This window comes from Lethenteron reissneri, chromosome 51 (genome assembly GCF_015708825.2).
Source record: "Lethenteron reissneri isolate LAM-NWPU_2019-01 chromosome 51, ASM1570882v1, whole genome shotgun sequence".
Taxonomy (NCBI): Eukaryota; Metazoa; Chordata; class Hyperoartia; order Petromyzontiformes; family Petromyzontidae; genus Lethenteron; species Lethenteron reissneri.
In genome coordinates, this window is record NC_083829.1 from 9,327,345 (window position 1) to 9,348,876 (window position 21,532).

At 51.9% G+C, this 21,532-nt stretch overlaps 1 protein-coding gene across 9 annotated transcripts in view; it reads right to left on the bottom strand.

The window, feature by feature from the left end:
• Positions 1 to 3,329: 3,329 nt before the first annotated feature.
• LOC133355593 (cAMP-specific 3',5'-cyclic phosphodiesterase 4C-like) overlaps positions 3,330 to 21,532 on the bottom strand; it is a 44,464-nt gene continuing 26,261 nt past the window's right edge. For 8 of the 9 annotated variants that reach the window (XM_061572943.1, XM_061572942.1, XM_061572941.1 and 5 more), the window contains 10 exons: positions 21,084 to 21,196; positions 20,070 to 20,163; positions 19,108 to 19,289; positions 16,759 to 16,857; positions 14,922 to 15,086; positions 12,893 to 12,992; positions 11,403 to 11,557; positions 9,766 to 9,888; positions 7,207 to 7,389; positions 3,330 to 5,664 (listed from right to left, as the gene is read on the bottom strand). In XM_061572943.1, coding sequence (XP_061428927.1) covers positions 5,323 to 5,664; positions 7,207 to 7,389; positions 9,766 to 9,888; positions 11,403 to 11,557; positions 12,893 to 12,992; positions 14,922 to 15,086; positions 16,759 to 16,857; positions 19,108 to 19,289; positions 20,070 to 20,163; positions 21,084 to 21,196 — 1,556 coding nt within the window. In that variant the 3' untranslated portion in view covers positions 3,330 to 5,322. Of the gene's footprint in view, positions 5,665 to 7,206; positions 7,390 to 9,765; positions 9,889 to 11,402; positions 11,558 to 12,892; positions 12,993 to 14,921; positions 15,087 to 16,758; positions 16,858 to 19,107; positions 19,290 to 20,069; positions 20,164 to 21,083; positions 21,197 to 21,382; positions 21,512 to 21,532 lie in introns of those variants that run through there. The other variant, XM_061572950.1, reaches the window with a different exon arrangement.

The window sequence follows — 21,532 nt, forward strand, 5'->3', positions numbered from 1 at the left end:
CAAACTGAGCTATTACGTGTGGCCAGGTTGCCTCTGACGAAGAGCCGATAGCTTCGTGGACTTTTCACTTGACAAATACAATTGTTTAGTGATTCGTTTTTCATCAATGTCACTCATTATCAGGGCTGTGACACTTTATATTTGTATATATTTTTTTACGAGACGATTTTCCCAGCTGGAGGGCAATCCGGTCAACCTGCGTTGGACCAATTGACACTTTGTCCACTTGAAACTTTCACTTCCAATTGACACTTTAAATTTACACTTTCACCTAAAATTGACACTTTCCATTGACATTTTCCATTGACATTTTCACTTGATACTTTCAATTGACACTTTGGCCAATTGACACTTTAACGAGCGTCCTTTGTGGGATCCCCTGCCAGCCCTCCGATTGGGTTGCTGGCAGACACCCGCTGACTAAAGCCGCCAACCCATCACAGCTTCGGGGCAAGGATGAGGAGCATCGTGGAGCTTCATTGCGTCCTCGACGCAAGCCTCGCGCGCACTCGTCAGAAGCCGACCAATGGGAGGGGGCCTCCGGTTTCTCGCATCTGCCCACGTGCGTTGGGCCGTGACCACTTTGCTTTTCCCCCCTTCCACGCCTGTGGTGGTTGGGAACGACATCTCTCGCGGGGACCAAAGAACGCACCACAAGCATTGGAACCTCATTTGCCAGTCATCTGGTCCAACACCATGTGAGACTAGGCTCTAAGGAAAGCTGTATCGGGTGTGGACCAATCAACTTCAAGGACAATGCACACATTATCAGAGTTATGTTTTTTGTTTGCATTATGACTGCAGGTATTGTGGTCTATGCAAACATGACTCCTTGTAAAAAAAGGTGTCAGTTTTGTTGCCAGATAAAAGGGTAAAAAAACAATTATCAACGCACCACAACGCCCTCGGGCAAACTTACCTGGATTGGTCCTCGAGTTAGCGGTGGGAATGACCGGGGAAGGGGGGGGGGTGCAATCTCCCCCACAGCACGACTGCTGCCACTGGCGGCAACGATGGTTACGAAGTGGGCGAGTTAAAATAGGAAATGATCTTGTGAGAGAGAAATGTTTCGAGGCGGGACTTGAAGATCCCTACCAAACCGGAATCCGCTGACAGCCTTCGGCAGTGAGTTCCACCATCCATGACCCCCTACCTACATTCTTGGTTCTTTCGGTAAAGTCACGGAGAATGGAAATAATAAAATAATAAAACAATACCTACCATTACCTCTACTGACCCCACCTACCCCTACTGACCCCACCCACCCCTACCCCCATTGACCCCACCCACCCCTACCCCCATTGACCCCACCCTCCCCTACCCCCATTGACCCCACCCACCCCTACCCACATTGACCCCACCCACCCCTACCCCCATTGACCCCACCCACCCCTACCCACATTGACCCCACCCACTGCCACCACCTTCTGCACACGGCCCGCACCCCACCCCCCCCTTTCCATAGCCCCTCTGCACTCGGTCCAGCCCCCTGTCCAGAAGTCGGGGCAGGGCCTGAACAGAGAGAGGCGGGGGCCTGAAGAATAAGGGGTGGGGCTTAAAGGATAATAGGGGGGGCTTAAAGTGGAAGAAGGTGGAGCCTGGTGAGGATGGGCAGGGCCTAGCCAGGAAGGGTTGGGGCCTACAGGTGTAAGGTGAATGTACAAGCACGTGCAGGCATGGTGGCTTTGGTGCTGCAGTTGTTGATCACAGGCCGACGAGTTAAACATTGGGTTGACTGTCGTGCCACGAATATTACTCCCAGTGGCAGGGGTTTTATGGAGCGTGCTGCCCCCTACTGTGTCAAACAGAGATCTACATTTTGACTTAAAACTTTCGTGACTGTAGGAATTCATATTCTTTGGTTATTTTGGTAAATTGACGTAGATAGAAAATAAAATGTAAAAAAAATATTTTTTATTTAGTTTTTTTATTGTATTTTTATTTTCTATCAAGACTATAATAGGATGAGATTTGGATAAAAGTCAATTCACCAGAATGTAAAGTTTACCTGTGGGAAGGGAAATATCTCCACAACCTGGGGGGGCACCAGTGGGGAGTTTAAGAACCGGGGGGTGGACCGGTCGTGAGTGTATTACCGAGTGTATTTGTGTACGCGGGTGAGAACTCCAGAGACCAGGGGGGGGGGGGGGGGGCTAGCGTCTCATCTGCAGACCGTGTGGCAGGGGAGGGGAGGATCTCTAAAAATGTCAAAAGCAAATAGACACCAACACGCAAAACAACCACCGTGCCATCGCACGAGAGATCGAAACTATATCGCACGATCATCATAAATCAACGTGAAGTGATACATTCCCTGCAGCGTGAGTTTGTAGACTGATCATTGTACCATTACACATTCATTCAGTGAGTCTCCATGCAAGTCCCTGGGTCTACATGTGATTCTACGGCAGGGGTGGGGAATGTCCGGCCCGTGGGCCGTACAAGGCCCACGAAATCATTGGGCCGGCCCCGGGGTCATCGCCCAGTAAGTCCGTATGAAAGTAAAAATGCACAATATCGAGTTCAGAACGGGAATGCTGTGACACGGGGGACTAAGCGGGAAGCAGGCGAGGTGGCGTGCCCCATCTTCACAGACGGCTTCAAACGGAGTCACAACATTCTGCGCGCACCTACCCAATGTCAGCGCAACCCACGAAATTCCAAGGCGTTCTTGGAATGCTGCATGTTGGCAGGTCGCGAATAGGGAATTCCTATACATTTAGTAACCCGCGGATATTAAAAACTCGCGAATCCAGAACCCGGTAATAGCACGAAAAACAATAATACGTACGATAAGCGTAATTTCACGAATAACAAGATGATATTCGTAATTTCATGAATAACAAGATGATATTCGTAATTTCATGAATAACAAGATGATATTCGGCGCACCCCTATCTGCGTTGTGGACTCCGTCGCCCCCTTCACCCGCACGAGATGCTGAGCTTTTGCTTGGGTTGTTGGGTTGCATACGCTTAAGACACAGACTAATAATAATTTACTGGTAGGAACCTCCTGGTTACACCAGCCCACAAGGGATTATTGTGTCCGTCCGTCCGTCGTGAATCCAAAAATGAGAGGGGTGGGGCTGGGTGGAGAGGGGAGGGTGGGGAGGGGCTGGGTGGGGAGGGGCTGGGTGGGGAGGGGAGGGTGGGGAGGGGCTGGGTGGGGGGTGGGGAGGGGCTGGGTGGGGAGGGTGGGGCTGGGTGGGGAGGGGCTGGTCACCCCGTGGTGCCCTTATAAAACTCAACGTTTAACCTACTCACGCCGGCTTGTTGACCCTGGCCATTGACCGAGCGACCCAACGTTCCTACCAGTTCCCTCCGCAGGAATGTGTTGCCGATTTGGTTTTGTTGATGTGGTCACGGTGGTGGTGGTTGTCGTTGTTGAACCTTGCGGCATCGCCCCCCGGTACAGACACCACCGCAGACGGTACGCGACAGAACATCTCACGTAGTATACAATGTATGTTTAATGCAATAGAATACCGTATATATTTATATATATCATATCTATATATTTTATACGCTTACCGGCACCGTCATCAAACCAATTTAAATACTGTCCAGACACTACTCTGTTCCTCGGGGTTCCTCCACTCGCTTTAGTTTAGGCAGTGGCAGAGCTGTCGGGTGTGCAGGCGGTGCAACTGCTCTGGTGGAGGCGCGTGTGGGCGAGGGGGTGGAAATTGTATGGAAGGGCCCCATTTAACCCCTTGCACCAGAGTCCATGCCCGACCAAGATACTCTACACTGAGACCCAGAAAACCATAGTCCCGCACTGTGAGACATCGACTCGCACAGAGACCCATAGACTCACACTGACAGCCATAGACTCGCATAGAGTCCCATAAACTCGCTCTGAGAGCTATCGACTCACACCGAGACCCATAGACCCGCTCTAAGAGCCATAGACTCGCACAGAGACCCATATACTCGCTCTAAGAGCCATAGACTCGCACAGAGACCCATAGACTCGCACTGAGACCCATAGACTCCCACTGAGAGCCATAGACGCATAGACTTGCATTGAGACCCATAGAATTGTACTGACAGCCATAGACTCGCATAGAGACCCATAGACTCACATAGAGACCCATGGACTCGCACTGAGGGCCACAGACTCGCATAGAGACCCATAAACTCGCTCTGAGACCCATAGACTCGCACTGAGAGCCACAGACTCACATAGAGACCCATAGACTCACATAGAGACCCATAGACTCGCACTGAGACCCATAGACTCGCACTGAGGGCCACAGACTCACATAGAGACCGTTAGGGTCAATACAGGGCCCCATGCCAACCAGCGACGCCACTGGGCTGAGTGGGCATAACCACGTGCCGTGGTACGGTGGCGTCGTAGTGGAGCGCAACAATCACCGCCACAACGACCACGAACAAGCATGGCGATTCATAATCAATTCATAATCGAGGTTTTTGGGGTTAGATCGCGTGAGTGTAAATGTTGCGTCGTAACCCTCCACCACCCGACACAGCCAGTGAGGTTTGTCACGTGAACAAAACGCGCCGATGAGTTACTAGTGGAGTGTTCGTGTGTAGTGTAGTGTATAGTGTAGTGTATAGTGTAGTGTATAGTGTAGTGTAGAGCATAGTGTATAGTGTAGTGTAGCGTGTAGTGTATAGTATAGTTACTTCAGCCCACCGGTGTGTTGGAGTGTAAATCCACAACTTTCACAATCTGAGTGCCGCGACGTTTCGCTGGTAACTACAACAACCAGCGTCAGAACCGTGAAGCGATGCACAGACAGAGCCAGATGAGATCGTCGCTGTGAGTCGATCAGGTGCGTATCAACATTAGCGACCGCAACTACCACAACAATACCAGCACAGCAAGAACAACAACAACAACAATCATGATCGCATCGTCAACAACAATAGTCACAGCTGTCACGGTAATGGTAGGAGGCACGAATGTGACGCGTGAGAGTGTGGTTGGTGATGTCCATGGTGATGTGGTTGGTGATGTGGTTGGTGATGTGGTTGGTGATGTGGTTGGTGATGTGTTTGGTGATGTGGTTGGTGATGTGGTTGGTGGTGGCCATGGTGATGTGGTCGGTGATGTGGTTATTTCACGAGTTCAACCTTTACCATCACCTCTATCGCCATCATCGCCAATATCACCACCATCTACATCACCGCAATCACTACCACGAACATCACCACCACCAACATCACCTCCTCAAACACCACCACAACCATCGGTGTCACCACCACCATCACCTTTGCCGTCACCACCAACACCGTCACCACTATCACCATTATCACCAACATCACCACCACCACCACCTACATCACCTCCTCAAACGTCACCACCACCATCGTTGTCACCACCATCATCACCTTTGCCATCACCACCAACACCGTCACCACCTCCACCACCTCCACCACCGCCGCCACCGCCACCACCACCGCCCTCCTCCTCTTCGTCTTCCTCGTCGACCGTCAACTGAATCTGAAACTTGGCTCGTATCTTCTGACCGCCATTACCGCCACCGTCGCCATCGCCGCCATCGTCATCACAGTGGGTCTTGTACCACTCCCTGTTCTCCTGGAGTTGGTCCACGATGCCCTGCGCGTCGGGATACACCAGCTCGGCCCAGGTCTCCCACAGCGGGTGGGCCACGTAATCGATGAAGTAAACCTGAGAAGAGGGAACAGAGGAGAGCGATGGGGGGCAGTCGGGGGGGGGGGGGGGGCGAGAGAATAGAAGGAATAGGAGGGGAGGCGCGGATACGGTCCGAGACATGTCGTTTGGTTTCTCCGTGAACATTGAACATAAAGCAGACATGAAACACGGTAGGACAAACATCTCAGCCGTGGCAGATCACTGTTACAATTCAGTGGGCTCACATGACATTGACTTCGCCAAGACAGAGGTGCTCTGCAAGCCATCTGGCTACCATGAGAGATTCGTTCATGAGGCGATCCACATATACAAACACAGAGACAATTTCAACCGAGAAGATGGATTCTGGCTCGGCAATCATTGGAAGGACGTAATAAACCATTTCGAATCTTAACTGATTGTGTTCACGTTTACGGTGACTTTCAGACCACAGTCCACTCACTGGCATGACTATATATCTTGTATTCTCCGCAGGGAATGGAGTCTTTGCTCCGCTGCAAGTCTCCCGACACCACTCTCCCATTGACATATTTCGTAGCTTCCTCTTAGTACCTTTCACGCGACGGTCAATGGTATAGTGTATAGCAGATTATATAATGATAAATAGTATAAAAGTGTAATGTTTAATATAATGTATAAGGTAATATAGTATCGTAATTGTATAGTGAATATACAGCAGTGTGGTATACAGTAGGGTGGGTAGAATAATACATAGTGTAATATTACAATGTATAGTCTAAGGTATAGGGTGGTGTATAGTAGCGCAGTATATAATTTAATGTTGGGTTTGTCTATGGCAGTATATAGTACGGGGTAGATCCGTGTGATGTAAGGAAAAAGTTTAGCTGGAGGCATATTATATTTTTTGCGACATAGAATTGTAATGTATGACTTACTGTTAGTAGCTCAGCTTATTGGAGAGTATATTTAGTATATTGATGATATTGATGTAGTTCATATTTTAGTTTTTTACGTGGTGGTTTGGCTGCTGTAGCTCCTTACTATTAAAATTCCTTCCCTTTATTATTGCTAACCCTACTCCTCCCTTTGTTGCTGCTAATTCCTACATAATGCACGGGCATAGTATGACTTTGAGACCCCCCCCCCACCTCCTACGCATTCCACAAGTAGTGACTAATCCCATATCTGCATTTTCCATAAATATGCTAAATTCCTCTGTTGATATGCAAATTCATTTGTCAAGGCGCTTTTCCTCTCCTAACCCAGCTTAAATATAGGCTGCCAAGCTTGGTGGTGTTCATTCAGACGCTGTCTTTCCGACAGACCTGTTCTTCACCTGAGGACGGCTGCTTGCGTTGTGGCCGAAACGTCGTAAGAATATTTATATTATTATGTTTATTTTAATTATTTTATTATCTCCCTTCTACGTGACTTTACCGAAAGAACCAAGCAGATGAATCCCTGCAGTCACGAAAGCTTTAAATCGAAACTTTGTAGCTTGTCGAATTCCTCCGGTGCCAGAACATACTCCGCCGATTCCGTGGCCTCGGACCCGCGACCACGGAATCGGCGTAGGGGTCCCCCTCACGGCCTCACCTGCGCCGTCTCGATGGAGGCCGCGTCGGGGTCGCACATGGCGCTGGGCGGCAGGCCCAGGCCCAGCTCGCGCTGCCCCTGCAGGCGGAACTCTCGCGACACGAGGCGCGTCCAGTGGCGGCTCAGGGCCAGCGGCTTGGCCGGGTTGCCCAGGTCCGCGCAGTGCAGCAGGCTCTTCAGCACCTGCCGGCGGCGGCGGGCAAGGGGGGTAGCAGGGGCAGCAGTAGCAGGGGCAGCAGTAGCAGGGCCAGCAGCAGCAACAGTAGCAGGGGCAGCAGTAGCAGGGGCAGCAATAGCAGGGCCAGCAGCAGCAACAGTAGCAGGGGCAGCAGTAGCAGGGGCAGCAGTAGCAGGGGCAGCAGTAGCAGGGGCAGCAGTAGCAGGGGCAGCAATAGCAGGGGCAGCAGTAGCAGGGGCAGCAGTGGCAGGGGCAGCAGTAGCAGGGGCAGCAGTAGCAGGGGCAGCAGTAGCAGGGGCAGCAGTGGCAGGGGCAGCAGTAGCAGGGGCAGCAGTAGCAGGGGCAGCAGCAGCAGGGGCAGCAGTGGCAGGGGCAGCAGTGGCAGGGGCAGCAGTAGCAGGGGCAGCAGTGGCAGGGGCAGCAGTAGCAGGGGCAGCAGTGGCAGGGGCAGCAGTAGCAGGGGCAGCAATAGCAGGGGCAGCAGTAGCAGGGGCAGCAGTGGCAGGGGCAGCAGTAGCAGGGGCAGCAATAGCAGGGGCAGCAATAGCAGGGGCAGCAGTGGCAGGGGCAGCAGTAGCAGGGGCAGCAGTGGCAGGGGCAGCAGTAGCAGGGGCAGCAATAGCAGGGGCAGCAATAGCAGGGGCAGCAGTGGCAGGGGCAGCAGTAGCAGGGGCAGCAGTAGCAGGGGCAGCAATAGCAGGGGCAGCAATAGCAGGGGCAGCAATAGCAGGGGCAGCAGTAGCAGGGGCAGCAGTAGCAGGGGCAGCAGTAGCGGCAGGGGCAGCAGTAGCAGGGGCAGCAGTGGCAGGGGCAGCAGTAGCAGGGGCAGCAATAGCAGGGGCAGCAATAGCAGGGGCAGCAGTGGCAGGGGCAGCAGTAGCAGGGGCAGCAGTAGCAGGGGCAACAGTAGCAGGGGCAGCAGTGGCAGGGGCAGCAGTAGCAGGGGCAGCAGTGGCAGGGGCAGCAGTAGCAGGGGCAGCAGTAGCAGGGGCAGCAGTAGCAGGGGCAGCAGTGGCAGGGGCAGCAGTGGCAGGGGCAGCAGTGGCAGGGGCAGCAGTAGCAGGGGCAGCAGTAGCAGGGGCAGCAGTGGCAGGGGCAGCAACAGCGGCAGCGGCAGCGACTATGGGTCTCTGTGTGAATCTAAGTACGTATGTATCGTCAATTTCTTTCGCACCGTGCGTAGCCAAACGTGATAATTACATATAATCAGAGGTGCAGGGGAAGCACAACAAACTTAACACAAGAAGCATTTATAGGGAAAAGAGTTTTAAATCTAGATTCAAGATGATTTAAAAGTGCATAGCACCTATTGGCTCCCTAACATCGGAAGCAAGAGCGTTCCAGACGGCCGCAGAAGCGCGCGCGTCTGAAAGCGCCACGCGACGCGGTGAACCCCGTCTTTGTTCGACGGTGAGCCAAAAGCCGCCGCGATGACGGGCCCTGAGGTCACGTGGTGGTGGTGGTGGTGGTGGTGATGGTGGTGGTGGTGATGGTGGTGATGGTGGTGGTGGTGATGGTGGTGATGGTGGTGATGATGGTGATGGTGGTGATGGTGGTGGTGGTGGCGATGGTGGCGGTGATGGTGATGGTGGTGGTGATGGTGGTGGCGATGGCGGTGGTCATGGTGGTGATGGTGGTGATGGTGGTGATGGTGGTGATGGTGGTGGTGATGGTGGTGATGGTGGTGATGGTGGTGGTGATGGTGGTGATGGTGGTGATGGTGATGGTGGTGATGGTGGTAATGGTGGTGGTGATGGTGGTGATGGTGGTGATGGTGGTGGTGATGGTGGTGATGGTGGTGATGGTGATGGTGGTGATGGTGGTGATGGTGGTGATGGTGATGGTGGTGGTGATGGTGGTGATGGTGATGGTGGTGGTGGTGATGGTGGTGATGGTGATGGTGGTGATGGTGATGGTGGTGGTGGTGGTGGTGATGGTGGTGGTGATGGTGGTGGTGGTGGTGGTGATGGTGGTGATGGTGATGGTGGTGATGGTGATGGTGGTGGCGATGGCGGTGGTGGTGATGGTGGTGATGGTGATGATGGTGGTGATGGTGGTGATGGTGATGGTGGTGGTGATGGTGGTGATGGTGATGGTGGTGGTGGTGATGGTGGTGATGGTGATGGTGGTGATGGTGATGGTGGTGGTGGTGGTGGTGATGGTGGTGATGGTGGTGATGATGATGGTGGTGGTAGTGATGGTGGTGATGGTGATGGTGGTGGTGATGGTGGCGATGGCGGTGGTGGTGATGGTGGTGATGGTGATGATGGTGGTGATGGTGATGGTGGTCAGACCGCCCCCCACTGCTACTCAATGTGCACCGCGAGGGAGAGTCGCGGTGGCGTTTGGCGACGATCGTGGGGGGGGGGGGGGACGACCACCTGAATGCGGTCCGTGTAGGAGTCGAGCAGGAGGACTCCAGAGGACGTCAGCTTCTTGGTCTCCACCATCGTCTTGAGGTCGGCCAGGAGATTCATGTGCTTGGACATGTCCGTGGCGAGCACCTGCAAGATTGCGGCCGAGGCAACGGTGGTGCGATTTAACACGTGGCAGGCTTTCGCGACCAATATTATTCATAATACAGGTTTTGGGTCAGATCGCGTTTTTTAAAAATGTGTCGTAACCCTCCACCACCCGACACGGCCAAACAGTAAAAAATGGGTCACGTTTTTCAAAGGACAAATTATTTGATTTCTTTAGCCCACCGGTGTGCTGAAGAGAGAATGAACAGCATTTTTAAATTTGAGTAGTACGACGGTTCGCTGATAATTACAATCAGCTTCATCGGGCAAGAATGGTGAAGCTCTCCTGTTGCTTCCGATCTTAAACAGTGCGCAGGAGGTCGTGGGCCCTATCCCAGACCCTGACGATGCCTGCTGTATGTTTGGAGTCCGCGTGTTATCCCTCTCCCCGTTGTGGTAGCGTGGATTTTTCTCCGCATCACGCTATTTTTAAATCCTTTATATTAAGTTCGCTTGCTTGCTTGCGTGCTTGCGTGCTTGCTTGCTTGCTTACGACCGTGCAAATCTTTCGGTCGTTTTTTAACCCACTTCCCGTGATCCAATCGAGCTGACATTTTGCACACAGACTCGTTGTGCGTGACAATTAATGTTCGTGAAAAATTTTTCCCAAAATGTTACACTGTTTAGGGATTTTTTTTTATATTTAATTACCAATTGCTTAATGGTGGCAGACAATCATCTGACCCATAGGTGGCAGCCATCTCAAGCCAGAGGACGAGAGGACTCTAGCCGCCACGCATATAAAGGATTTATAGTGAAAAACTTTATTTTTACGGGTCATACTTGTTTTCCCCCCCCTCCACATCGCTGCGCTTTCAGATAATTTGCCCGCTGCTATAACTGCCCATATGCGACAATGATGTCAGCCGCAGCGTTGGCTTTGTGAGCTTTAGCTGGGAAAATATAATGGTTTAATGTAGTAGCTGTTGTCAGCAGCAGCAATAGTAGCAATGGTATTGTCATCGTCGTCGATACATTAATTAAATGAATGAGAATAATCAGCAGCAACAGCTTCATTATCTTTAGTGGCAGCAGCATCATTGCTGTTATCAGCAGTACGTATGTATGTTGAGCTTCTTTCGCACCATACGTAGCCAACCGTGCTAATCAGAGGTGCGGGGAAAACAAACTAAACATAAAAAAGCAGTTCTGAAGAAATTCGTTTTCGATCGAGATTTAGAAGAAATAACATTATTGTCACCACCACCACGAGCAGGAGATGCAGCAGGAGCTTATCTTCATGAAAGCCTTGACAGACTTTAGGAGCAAGTGCTGTTAGCGAGCACCTATGAAGGCTAAAATGGCACACGAGGGGGTGGGTGGCCAGCACCACACCCCAAGTGGCAATGTTTACACACCGCACCAGGTACTCATTTGAGGCTGAGTCGAATGACTACCATCACCACCACCACTAACTCACCACCATCACGATCTCAACCATCGCCATCATCATCAACACCACCCCAACTACAACCATCACCACCGCCACCTCTCACCATGTCGATCACCATCTTGCGCAGCGCCATTCTCTGTTTGCTGCTGAGGTTTTGGAAAATGTCGCAGTCCCCTTCCTGGAGGAGACGGAATCCCGTGGCGAGGTGGTGATTCTCCAGCACAGACTCGTCGTTATAGAGCAGGGCCAGCTCCGAGTCTACATGGAGACACGCGGGGACACGCGGGGACACGCGGAGACACAAGACAGAACTCTGTCTATCGATCTTCTTGGTTCTTTCGGTAAAGTCACGTAGAAGGGAAATAATAAAATAATAAAAATTTTACATAATAAAATACATTCTCACAACGTTTCGGCCACAACGCAAGCAGCCGTCCTCAGGTGAAGAACAGGTCTGTCAGAAAGACAGACCTGTTCTTCACCTGAGGACGGCTGCGTCGTGAGAATTGTATTTTATTATGTTTTATTTTTATTATTTCCCTTCTACGTGACTTTACCGAAAGAACCAAGAAGATCAATCCCTGCAGTCACGAAAGCTTTAAATCGAAAAATTATGTCTATCGAGTCAAAGTATCACCACTGCCATCGTCCATCCTGAGTCCTGGATACTCAACGACTTAAGGTCTTGGGACTCATGGTGTTGAGTCTCAGGGTTTTGAGACTGAGGGACACGGGGTCTTTAGACTCAAGGTCTTGTGATTGAGGGCTTTAGAGACTCAATGTATTGAGACTCAGGAACTTAGGGTGTCCAGACCAGTGGCGGCTCCTGCAAAATCTCTCAGGGGGGGGCAAATGTCTGGATGATTGATAAGGATAAGGTCCACCCATGCAATGGATACATTAACAGCTTAAGCATGTAAAGGCAACTTCACTTCTTTAATATTAATGAAAAATAAAGTGACTCTTACAATACATCTACTTGTTTGTTTCTATACTCACTATTAATAGAATCCACTCAAGTTTCTTTTATTAAAGATTCCACTAGGTGGCGACAAATTATATTGTTGGATGAAACGTGCTTACGTATGATGACGTAAGCACGTTAGGGCGAGCCCTCCCGGAAGTCATAGAGAATGCATTGGAGCGCCCCCCGGTCGAAAAAAAACATCTTTGAATGTAAGTCTATGGGAATACTCGGGGCGATTCTCAGCTGGAGTGAAATCGCCCAAAAAGAGGCGGTACTCCACAGAACGTGACATGACGCTGATTGGACTATATCCAGAGGCACAGTGACGGCTAGCGTGACTCTGTGGTTGAATGACATTGGTGGTGCGTCGCCCAATCGCCCTAATGAAGAAACCGTCCCTGGTCCAGACACAACGACTCAAGTCTTCTGACTTATGTCTCAGAGTTTTGAGACTCCGGATCTTGAGACTCAAGTGTCTTGTGACTCAGGGACTCGCTGCTGTGGAGGAGTGTGAGTCTGAGTCAGGGTCTCAGGGGGTGTGGAGGGTTTGAGTTCAGGTCTCGCTGGCGTTGATGAGGAGCTGAACTCGTGATCCGCCGCTCCATCTCTACGCCAGATGTACTCACTGGTGTTGATGAGGAACTGGTTGGAGACCCCGGGGTGATCGACGTCGTGAATGGAGCTGGCAAAGATGGCAGCAAACACTTCCAGGTCGGTGAAGACAGCCTAGAGGTCAGAAAGCAGAGGTCGCGACCTTTGACCTAACGGCTCTACGACCGAACTTGTGAAGCTTTGTTCTTACAATCTGCATCTTCTACGCCTCTGGTTCTTAGCCTTTACTGCAGCCATGCACCCCTTTGGTTCTCAATCGTAAAACAAATGTATCTTAAACTTATAGGGTTTGATGAAATAAAGTAAGTTGTTACTTACGTGCCTCTGCTTAATTTGTGTTTAACTGATTTACCTTCTAAAAGAATCTCTAGATTTGAAGCTTTCGTGACTGCAAGGATCCATACTCTTAGTTCTTTCGGTAAAGTCACGTAGGTAAAAAAATGAAATTAAAATTAATAAAAAATAAAACAATAAAATCACGACGTTTCGGAGGCAACACAAGTCTCCGTCATCAGGTGGGACCGTCACAGCCAGATTTGCTGCAGCCATGTCTCGCGCCCCCAGAAAGGGCATCTCGCACCCCAGGTTAAGAAACAACTCCTCTACACAACGAGCTCCCGCACGCGATACCGATTTCCCTGCTCCGCCTGTTGGGTGGAAGTCCTCTCTGATGACTTCCATCCCTCGGCCTCCCACTCCGTCGTCATCCTTTGACCGTCAACCGCCGTCCCCCTTCTCGCGACGAGCCCAGCCCCAGGCCTGAGGCTTTCACGTTTACATTTAAACGGTGCCATCGTCCTGCGCATATCCTCTAATCCGCGTGTTCCTCTCTCTCTCTCTGTCTGTCCCTCGACGCGATTCCAAGCGTGCGTCTCTGCACGCTTCTTTGCGAACTCTTCAGATTCGATTCTGAACGTTTTCGTCAATGGCCGCGTTTCGGCACCACACGTCACAGCGAGCGCTCTTCCTGACGATATCAGGAAGCCACTGGAGCTCTGGAGCTTGAAAACTAGTTTCTTTAAATCTGCTTTTCGTGTTTAGTTTGTAGGCCTTCCTCATTACACACACACAGAGCGCTTTCCACAAATTAACCACAATGCTTCGCTGATCTCGTCAAGGAGCGTAAACCATCATCACGCGAACTCCGCTCGTCATCCTCACGGAAGCGGCTCTTGGCCGGCCGTTGAACAAAGACGGCCACCGCATCGCGGCGCTTTCGAATGCGCTTTTGTGGCCGTCTGGAACGCTCTTCCTTCCGACACTAGGAAGCGACTGGAGCTATGCACTTTTAAATCGTCATCTAGACTGAAAACTAATTTCTTTAAAACTGAATTATGTGTTTAGATTGTTGCCTTTCCCCCACACCTCCGATTGGTGCAAGTGCTGTTAGCGAGCACCTATGAAGGCCAGCACGGCACACGAGGGGGTGGGTGGCCAGCACCATGCCCGGCCGCCTTTGTCTCCCCAGTGGCGATGTTTACTACACACCGCACCAGGTACTCATTTGAGGCTGAGTCGACCAAGGGGAGGCCCAGGACCGGTTCAGATATTCACCACCGATGTTGGCCGTGAGCGGGAATCGAACTTGGGTTCATAGCACAGCGTACTATCAACGAAGTGGCTCACCACCATCACCACCATCATCACCACCACCGCCACCATCTCCCCCTCCACCGCCATCACCACCACCATCACCACCACCATCACCACTACCACCATCACCACCACCATCGTCACCACCACCATCACCACCACCACCATCACCACCACCACCACCATCATTGCCCCCTCCACCACCACCATCACCACCACCACCACCATCACCACCATCACCATCTCCACCACCACCACCACCACCATCATTGCCCCCTCCACCACCACCATCTCCACCACCACCATCTCCACCACCATCATCACCACCACCATTGCCCCCTCCACCACCACCACCATCATCTCCCCCTCCACCACCACCATCACCACCACCACCATCTCCCCCTCCACCACCACCACCCCCTCCCCCCCCTCCCCCTCCACGGCTCTCACGTTGAGCGCCAGCGCGTTGAGCAGCACGTGCGTGGAGTGTGTGACGTCGGCGGCGTGCAGGCTGTTGTGGAAGGGCACGTGGCGGTGGTAGTGGGACTCGAGCGACAGCAGGAACGAGACGAGGCGGCGAGGGGGCACGCGGAACGCGCGCAGGAGGTCACGCTCCTGCCACGGGGAGGAGGAGCGGGGGGGTGGAGGAGGGGGGGGGGGGTACACCGAGGAAGCTATTAAATCCTTTATATTAAGTTCGCTTGCTTGCGTGCTTGCGTGCTTGCTTGCGCGCTTACGACCGTGCAAATCTTTCGGTCGTTTTTTAACCCACTTCCCGTGATCCAATCGAGCTGACATTTTCCACACAGACTCGTTGTGCGTGACAATTAATTTTCGTGAAAATTTTTTTCCAAAATTTTACACTGTTTAGGGAATTTTTTTAAAATATTTAATTACAAATTGCTTAATGCTGGCAGACAATCATCTGACCCAGCCATCTCAAGCCAGAGGACGAGAGGACTCTAGCCGCCACGCATATAAAGGATTTAGAGTGAAAAACTTTGTTTTTACGGGTTAATTTTTTTTTTAACTTACTCTACGTATCTTCTTGGTTCTTTCGGTAAAGTCACGTAGACTTTACCGAAAGAACCAAGAAGATGAATCCCTGCAGTCACGAAAGCTTTAAATCGAAATTTAACTCTACGTATGTAATAATAGGGGTTTCCCTCTTTTTTCTGGCAACAAAACTGAAACCTTTTTTACAAAGATTCGTGTCTGCGTTAACCACAATACTTGCAGTCAAAATGCAAACAAAAACACACTATGATAATATATTGGTATTGTCCTTGAAACTGATTGGTCCACACCAAGGGGACGGCTTTCTTTTGAGCCTCGACCCAATTGGTGCTCGACCAGAGGACGCCAAAAGGCGTACAGCTCATAGACAATGCTGATTCAAAGACAAACACATTCCTGCGGAGGGAGCTGGTAGGAACGTTGGGTTGCTCAGTCAATGGCCAGGGTCAACGGCGGCGTGGTGTATCCGCAAATATGCCCGACTGTGAGGGCGGGCCGGCGTGAGTAGGTGAAACGCTGAGTTTTATAAGGGCACCACGGGGTGACCAGCCCCTCCCCACCCAGCCCCACCCCCCACCCAGCCCCACCCTCCCCCTCCCCACCCCTCCCCACCCAGCCCCACCCTCCCCACCCAGCCTCTCCCCACTCTCCCCACCCAGCCCCTCCCCACCCAGCCCCACCCTCCCCACCCAACCCCTCCCCACCCAGCCCCTCCCCACCCAGCCCCTCTCCACCCAGCCCCTCCCTGCATGACGGACGGACACAATAATCCCCTGTGGGCTGGTGTAACCAGGAGGTTCCTACCAGTACAGAGTTTAGTTTAAATTGTCTTGCCCGCGAGGACACAGAGACTCAAGTCTCGCTGTTCCACTTGGGCATTGGCTCACCGTGAAGTGGCCCAGCGGTGGCGTTGTGCTTGCCGATCGATGCAGAGATTTTACGGCTCGAATCCCGCAAGCTGGCTGGATTCCAACTCAGCCATACGACCACAATAGAGGTTTTTTTTGTTGGGTTAGATCGCGTCAATATATAAATGTGTCGTCAAACCCGCCACCACCCGACACAGCCAACTAGTAAGGTTTGTCACGTAAACAGAACGTGGCCAATTCGTCACTAGTACAGCACCATCGGTGTGTTGGAGAGCAAAGCCACAACATTTACAATCTATCATCTCAGCCACTAAACAAAAACAACAGCCGCCGTTCGCCACTAGGTGGCGATGGTGTCACCATGGCACGCGCACCTGGACAAGATGCACTGCTGTAGGTACCTGGAGGATGGTGTAGACGGTGGTGGTGAGAGGGAGGTTTCCAGATAAGTTACCGATGGCGAAAACGTCCAATCCCCACTCATTCACACTCGCCAGCTCCTGTAACACGGCATCGTCACACGCGGCATCGTCAGAATCACAATATGTATTTATACTGGAGGAATCCGAGAAGCTATGAAGCTCTTTGTCACACGTTACGACAACAAACAGTACAAAAACACGATAGGAGTTCAGAGTGTAATGAAAGTAAGCAAATCACAATTTTTTGTTACGAATAAAAGTCAACTATTTAAATGTACCAGGTGAAGCCCACTGAGCTATTAGATGCCTTGTCAGAAGTGACCAGGCCACAAATTATAGCTCAACGAGGTGGCTTCATGGCTCCATCTCCTGCAAGGTGGGTTTATCGATCCATCTCCTGCAAGGTGGATTCATGGCTCCATCTCCTGCAAGGTGAATTTATCGATGCATCCCCTGATAGGTGGATTTTATCGATCCAGCTCCTGCAAGGTGGATTCATGGCTCCATCTCCTGCAAGGTGGCTTATTATCATCAAACGACAATTTGTAGCAGCCAAATACTTTAAACGCCGTGATGTTGATTCTAAATGTAGAGGGAAAAAACGGAGGGCCCGGAGAAAAATCCACGCGACCACGGGGAGAGAGAGAGACATCGCAAACTCCAAATGTACAGCAGCAGGCGTTAGGGTCAGGATCGAACCCACGACCTCCTGCACACCAGGCGAGGGAGTTAACATCTCCTAGCCACTGTGATGATGATGAGAGAGAGAGAGATACCACAAACTCCAAATACACAGCAGGTGTCAGAGTCAGGATCGAACCCACGACCTCCTGCACACCAGGCGAGGGAGTTAACATCTCCTAGCCACTGTGATGATGATGAGAGAGAGAGAGATACCACAAACTCCAAATACACAGCAGGTGTCAGAGTCAGGATCGAACCCACGACCTCCCGCACACCAGGCGAGGGAGTTAACATCTCCTAGCCACTGTGATGATGATGAGAGAGAGAGAGATACCACAAACTCCAAATACACAGCAGGTGTCAGAGTCAGGATCGAACCCACGACCTCCCGCACACCAGGCGAGGGAGTTAACATCTCCTAGCCACTGTGATGATGATGAGAGAGAGAGAGATACCACAAACTCCAAATACACAGCAGGTGTCAGAGTCAGGATCGAACCTACGACCTCCTGCACACCAGGCGAGGGAGTTAACATCTCCTAGCCACTGTGATGATGATGAGAGAGAGAGAGATACCACAAACTCCAAATACACAGCAGGTGTCAGAGTCAGGATCGAACCCACGACCTCCTGCACACCAGGCGAGGGAGTTAACATCTCCTAGCCACTGTGATGATGATGAGAGAGAGAGAGATACCACAAACTCCAAATACACAGCAGGTGTCAGAGTCAGGATCGAACCCACGACCTCCCGCACACCAGGCGAGGGAGTTAACATCTCCTAGCCACTGTGATGATGATGAGAGAGAGAGAGATACCACAAACTCCAAATACACAGCAGGTGTCAGAGTCAGGATCGAACCCACGACCTCCTGCACACCAGGCGAGGGAGTTAACATCTCCTAGCCACTGTGATGATGATGAGAGAGAGAGAGATACCACAAACTCCAAATACACAGCAGGTGTCAGAGTCAGGATCGAACCCACGACCTCCTGCACACCAGGCGAGGGAGTTAACATCTCCTAGCCACCGTGATGATGATGAGAGAGAGAGAGATACCACAAACTCCAAATACACAGCAGGTGTCAGAGTCAGGATCGAACCCACGACCTCCCGCACACCAGGCGAGGTAGTTAACATCTCCTAGCCACCGTGATGATGATGAGAGAGAGAGAGATACCACAAACTCCAAATACACAGCAGGTGTCAGAGTCAGGATCGAACCCACGACCTCCTGCACACCAGGCGAGGGAGTTAACATCTCCTAGCCACCGTGATGATGATGAGAGAGAGAGAGATACCACAAACTCCAAATACACAGCAGGTGTCAGAGTCAGGATCGAACCCACGACCTCCCGCACACCAGGCGAGGTAGTTAACATCTCCTAGCCACCGTGATGATGATGAGAGAGAGAGAGATACCACAAACTCCAAATACACAGCAGGTGTCAGAGTCAGGATCGAACCCACGACCTCCTGCACACCAGGCGAGGTAGTTAACATCTCCTAGCCACCGTGATGATGATGAGAGACACACAAGCTCCAAATGTACAGCAGGCGTCAGGGTCTGGATCGAACCCACGACCTCCTGCACACCAGGCGAGGTAGTTAACACCTCCTAGCCACCGTGATGACGAACTCACCTCAGCCAGTTTCTCTTCGTCTGCCACCGGTATCCCGAAGCGAGGAACCGGCTCAGAGTCCAACTCGGGGTGCGGGGAGAGGGGGCGCGGAGGGGTGGGGGGCACGGAGGAGGAGGAGGCGGTGGTGGTGGGGGAGTCAGAAGCTGGAGGCGAACCGGGACCCTCCACCTCGTGGTGGTCGTCTGCACGCGTGGAGCACACAGAAGACAAAACCACAAAGACGAAGATCCCCCGTACAGCCTGTAACACTTTCGGGGCAAGTGCTGTTAGCAAGCAGCACCTATGAAGGCCGGCACGGCACACGATGGGGTGGTGTGGCCAGCACCACGCCCGGCCGCCTTTGTCTCCCCAGTGGCGACGTTTACTGCACATCGCAACCAGATACTCAGTTGAGGCTGAGTCGAGTTTTATAATCTCCTGTAGACGTAGATTCCACCGGTCCTTCACGTTCTGCAGATAGAAATGCCACTGGTTCTTCATGTTCTGCAGATGTAGATGCCACTGGTTCTTCATGTTCTGCAGATGTAGATGCCACTGGTTCTTCATGTTCTGTAGATGTAGATGCCACTGGTTCTTCATGTTCTACAGATGTAGATGCCACTGGTTCTTCACGTTCTGCAGATGTAGATGCCACTGGTTCTTCACGTTCTGCAGATGTAGATGCCACTGGTTCTTCACCTTCTGCAGATGTAGATGCCACTGGTTCTTCACGTTCTGCATCTAGATGCCACCACCGCCATCTATTGCACGGCGGTTGAACTTACATCTCTCGGTCCGGACGGGCGACAGGACATGCGGACACGTTTGTTCGTATCTCTGAAAGTTCGTAAGTAGAGTGTGCGTAAGTAGAGCAGTCTCTGTATAGGTGCTCGCCCCAAGAATCTGATGAAGGTTAATCAAGGAGTCTTTGTCTTGTTTGTATATGTATGTCCGTTATGTGTCTATATGTGTGTGCCTCTCACCCAGGAAGGTGCTGGAGATGTACTCTGACACTTTGGTGCCAGAGAGACTGATCTCTGACAGTTGAGACAGCTCCCTGTTCAGCATCTTCTTAAACTGTACAACACACACAAAGACAAAGATCGTCCCTATCGCGTTAATGGACTGTTGGGGCAAGTGCTGTTAGCGAGCACCTATGAAGGCCGGCACGGCACACGAGGGGGTGGGTGGCCAGCACCACGCCCGGGTCGCGTTTGTCTCCCCAGTGTCGATGTTCACACGTCGCAACAGGTACTTATTTGAGGCCGAGTCCACCTAGGGGAGGCCCAGGACGGTTCAAATAATCATCACCGGTATTGGCCGTGAGCGGCAATCGAACTTGGGTTTCCAGATTCGAAGCGCACTGCGCTAAATTCTGTACTACCGCTCCACCATATACACACGCCACTGCACTACCGCTCCACCATACACACACGCCACTGCACTACCGCTCAACCATACACACACGCCACTGCACTACCGCTCCACCATACACACACGCCACTGCACTACCGCTCCACCATACACACACGCCACTGCACTACCGCTCCACCATACACACACGCCACTGCACTACCGCTCCCCACATAGATACAAGACAAAGTTTCCTGTATAGCCTTGACAGACTGTAGGGGCAAGTGCTGTTAGCGAGCACATATGAAGGCCGGTACGGCACACGAAGGGGTGGGTGGCCAGCACCACACCCGTCCGCGTTTGTCTCCCCAGTGGCGATGTTTACGCACCGCACCAGGTACTAATTTGAGGCCGAGTCGACCTAGGGGAGGCCCAAGACCGGTTAAAATAATCGTCACTGGTGTTGGCCGTGAGCGGCAATCGAACTCGGGTTTCCAGGTTCGTAGGTCAGCACGCTTAGCGCTCCCCACACGCACACATACGTGCACAAACACACACGTGCACACACACACACGTGCACACACACACACACGTGCACACACACACACACGTGCACACACACACGTGTGCACACACACACACACCTTGTTTGAGGCCATGCGGCTCACGGCCGTGTGAGTCTGAATCCCCTCCAGCTGCGCCAGGCTCCAGTCGAGTTCCTCCACAGACTCCTCCAGCACCACGCGAGTGCCTCCATCTGCACGGTGGGAGGTGGTGTCACATGGCAATCCGTGCACGTGGAGACGGTTGGTTCAACGGAGACGTGAACGCATCGGCTCTGCCCGTCCGTCTTTAACATGGGGTCACGATAACTCTGGTAAAACATTTTTATCCGATGTTCATGGGATTTTAATATCAATTTCAATCGCTATCAGGGACTTACCCTGGAGACGGTTGGCCAAATTGATGAAAGGGGTTACCCAAAACTTGGCGATGAAAACAAAAAGAAAATCGGCGCTAAAATCGATAATCCTCGTCCTCCGCCGTGATTACCATCACGCGCCGAGCGCTTTCCCCGACGTCACGTGCCGTG